The 3,341-nt window shown below is 61.5% G+C and overlaps 1 protein-coding gene across 1 annotated transcript; it reads right to left on the bottom strand.

Annotated features, from left to right (window-relative positions):
• Positions 1-881: 881 nt before the first annotated feature.
• FAM212B (family with sequence similarity 212, member B) lies at positions 882-1,875 on the bottom strand. The gene has a single exon (XM_004689652.2). The coding sequence runs from the start codon at positions 1,862-1,864 to the stop codon at positions 1,058-1,060; it is 807 nt and encodes a 268-aa protein (XP_004689709.1). The 5' UTR covers positions 1,865-1,875; the 3' UTR covers positions 882-1,057.
• Positions 1,876-3,341: the final 1,466 nt, after the last annotated feature.

The raw sequence follows: 3,341 nt of genomic DNA, 5'->3' as shown, positions 1-3,341 counted from the left end.
CCGCGTGCCCAGCGCAGCTCTCGGCGAACTTGCTTCGCCGAGGCTGCCGCGAGCGGCCTGCGGCCGGCCCTTCCCCCTCGCCCTGGCTCGGGGCCGCGGGGTACAAATAGAGCTTTAGACGTGGGCCCAGGTGAGCTCCCGAGCAGGCGGGGTTCGGGGCCCCAGGGGAGGCGTCGGGCGAGGCCCGCTGCGACTCGCCTCCGCGGGCCGTCGAATCCAGGCTTGCCTCTCGCCGAACACCGGCTGGACCCCGCCTTACCTGCCCTCCCGCAAATGACATAATGGCCACGGAAACTGCTGCCCAGACCTCTGCCCGCCCCGCCTCTCCCGCAAGCACTCCTCGCACACGCTCCCTTCCGGCCGCCTCTCAGGTCTGAGGTGAGCTGAACTCTGCCAGGCGCTGGAGGGGAGACGGTGAGGGGAGGCGGTGGGGACCGCCTGGGCTGCGGGGCGCCAGGGAGGGGCGCGCCCGGTGCGCTCCTTGCCAGGACGCAGTGAAAAGGTTGGGGACACGAGACGAGGTGTTTATTGGGGGTGGGGGGTCCTCCTGGCAGTGTGCTAATCCAGTGTTGAACTGAGGTCTGTGGGGGCAGTGAAAACATGTCTCGAGGACTTCCTGGGCTCCTCCTGCCCTCCCCAGTCACCTCCAGCCCCAAAGTACAGTCTGTCTCCTCTCTGTGTCTCTCTGTCTCTCTGTCTCTCTCTCTGTCTCTCTCTCTCTCTCACACACACACACACACACACAGAGCCCCTCCCCAGTCACCTCCAGCCCCAAAGTACAGTCTGTCTCCTCTCTCTCTCTCTCTCTCTCTCTCTCTCTTTCTCACACACACACACACACACACACACACGCACGCACGCACGCAAGCACACACACCCCTCCCCCACAGCAGTCCCCTGCTCCAGCACTGTGTTCTCCCCCCTCCTTTCTCCTTTCGGAAGGAAAAGAATTTGGAGTTTGGCTTTTAAGCACCATTCCGCCTTCCCTCTGTCAGTCCTAGGGGCCCAGCATGGGGACTGGCCTTTTCGGGGTTCAGCAAATTTCTGTCTCTAAGATTCAGACCCAAACGGCTGTGTTAATATCAAAGCCGGAGGGTGCAGGTTCCAGGGCCTTGGGGCAACCTGAGGAATGACTGTCGCCGGCCCTGGACTCCGCAGTGCCCGGAAAGGGGAGAGGTCCAGCACCCTTGGCGTGGCTCCGCTTCTTGACCTTCTGCGGGCGCCGGGCTCGAGGCTCAGGGGCGGTGGGCGTCACCCAGCCGGGTTTCTCCTTCAGCAGCCGGTCTCGGTCCGGCCGCACGCTGCGCAGGAACTTGCGGAAGATGTTGGCCGTCAGGGCGAACCTGCGGCCCAACTCTCGAGGCTGGTTCCGCTCTCCTTTGGGGCCCCCTGACACTCCAGCCTCCCCTTTCTCCCCACCCTTGTCCAGTTCTGGCAAGTCCAGCCAGTTGCCCACCAGGTCCGCAAAAACGTTGTCACCTAACACCAGAGGCTGCCGGTTCCGGCCCCGGGACATCAATGTGGAGGTCCAGTCATCAGGCTCCGGGGGGCCCTGCTGCTCCCACAGCTGTGTCCTCGGCAGGGGGGTCGGACCCTTCTCACAGACACTCCTGTGGGGTGCAGAATTGCTGCCCACTGGGGAAGATTGGCTGGAGGGAGGTCTGGCTGGATCTCTGCTGTCCTCCCATCCAGAAGCCTGGGGCTGCGTTCCCGGGCCTTCAGGACAGCCAGGGGCAGGACCCCCTCCAGAGATCTCCAGCTGTTCCAGGGCCGTCTGTACCTGTAGGAGCTTCAGTTCCTGCAGGGCCCCCATCATGCTGTTCATCTGATCCTGCAAGCCATCGCCCACCTCCTTCATGGACATCTGGGAGGAGAAAGCACAGGCCAGTGAGCCCAGGAGGGTAGGGACCCGGGCTGCTTTTCACTGGCCCTGAAGCTAGACCCCCTCCCCAACACACCCTTTAGGGGCCTGGCAGCCTGCCACTGGCCCCCTCTGTATGCAGGGTCTGGGAAAGGACGAATTTACACCCTGATCTGGCTGGCTAAAGGAAATGATACAGCAGCTAACTCCTTAAGGCAGTCACCATCCTAAGCCACATACAGGGCAGTCACCGTCCTAAGCCACATACAGGGCAGTCACCGTCCTAAGCCACATACAGGGAGACCTGTGTGCACAAAAGCCTGTGTAGCAACTGATCTATCATCTCCCCAACCACTCCTTGCAGTAGTGACTATTATTGCCCCGACTTTATAGATGAGAAAGCAGGCACGTAAGTAACCTGTCAAGATGCAGAGACAGTAAGGTGCACCAAGCTCTGGTGGCTATCTCAGTACCATCTTTCTCTCCCGAGCCTCCCAGAGACCATGAGGACAAAGACAGTTTGTAAGCGCCAGGTGTGCCAAGGAGCTGTGCTAAATACTCTTTCTTGTAAGCCGGTGGGGGTGAGGGTGCTGTTCTCACTCTAATGAACCAGTGGGCCACAGGAGGGGAGAAGGAACAACCTAGATCCACTCTGCTCACAGGGTGGCCCCAGATGCAGGGACCTCACTCCTAACGCTGCCTGCTAACTTCCAGGGGAGCCGTAGCGGAAGAGGAGGTGCTCAGATGGGGGGGTCGAGGGGGGTCGGGGAGTGAAGGCTGGGGCTCCTTTCCTGGCTGTTCACATCTGCTTGCTTGACTGGGAGGGGGAGGACAGGAAGCTTGCGCCTGTGGCCCGTGGCAGCCCCTGCCCAGCTCTTCCAGCCTGCTCCCCTTCCGGACACCTGTCCTCTCTCAGCTGCTCGAGGCTTGGCTCCAGTTTTGACTCTTCCTGTCCTCTCAGCCCAGTTGGTTCTGCTGCTGGCCCGGAGTGGGGACATAGGGAGCCAGATCCCCCATCCTTTTGTGGGTGTCTAGGACCCCAGTCCCCGTGCCAGCTGGAAGGGGCTGAGAGATTGACTTGGGTGAGAGCCGAGTTTGGAGACTGGGGAGGGGATGCTTGGCCTGATAACATTCACCAAGTTCCCTGTCCCTAGGCCCAAGCTGCCTGGGTCTGGCCAGCTCCCTCCCAGACCGACTCAGGTTACAGGCAGCAAACCTCCAGCGTGCTGGGACCATCTGTTCTTAAGCCCCCCAGAGACCCACAGGGATCATCTTACCTCCCAGGCTCCTCCTAATGCCCCGAGCTAAGCCTGCAAGGTAGAGGGACGGTGGGGTGGGGAGAATAGGCAGATTGGTTCTGCCTGCTGCTTGGCTGTTGAACCCTCAGGCCTGGAGGTCAAACCCTCCTCCTGCCACCCCTGGGCCTGGTGGGGGAAAGGGGGTGCTGGGCCAGGCTCTGCTAGGGCGACAGCAGTAGGGG

Source organism: Condylura cristata, unplaced genomic scaffold, assembly GCF_000260355.1.
Source record: "Condylura cristata isolate star-nosed mole 26May11 unplaced genomic scaffold, ConCri1.0 scaffold00026, whole genome shotgun sequence".
Taxonomy (NCBI): domain Eukaryota; kingdom Metazoa; phylum Chordata; class Mammalia; order Eulipotyphla; family Talpidae; genus Condylura; species Condylura cristata.
The sequence above is the reverse complement of the archived record's forward strand: the minus strand, read 5'-3'. Positions and strand labels throughout refer to the sequence as shown.

Excerpts from the sequence above, each read along its gene's own strand:
- FAM212B (XM_004689652.2), bottom strand. The coding sequence starts at position 1,864 with ATGTCCATGAAGGAGGTGGGCGATGGCTTGCAGGATCAGATGAACAGC.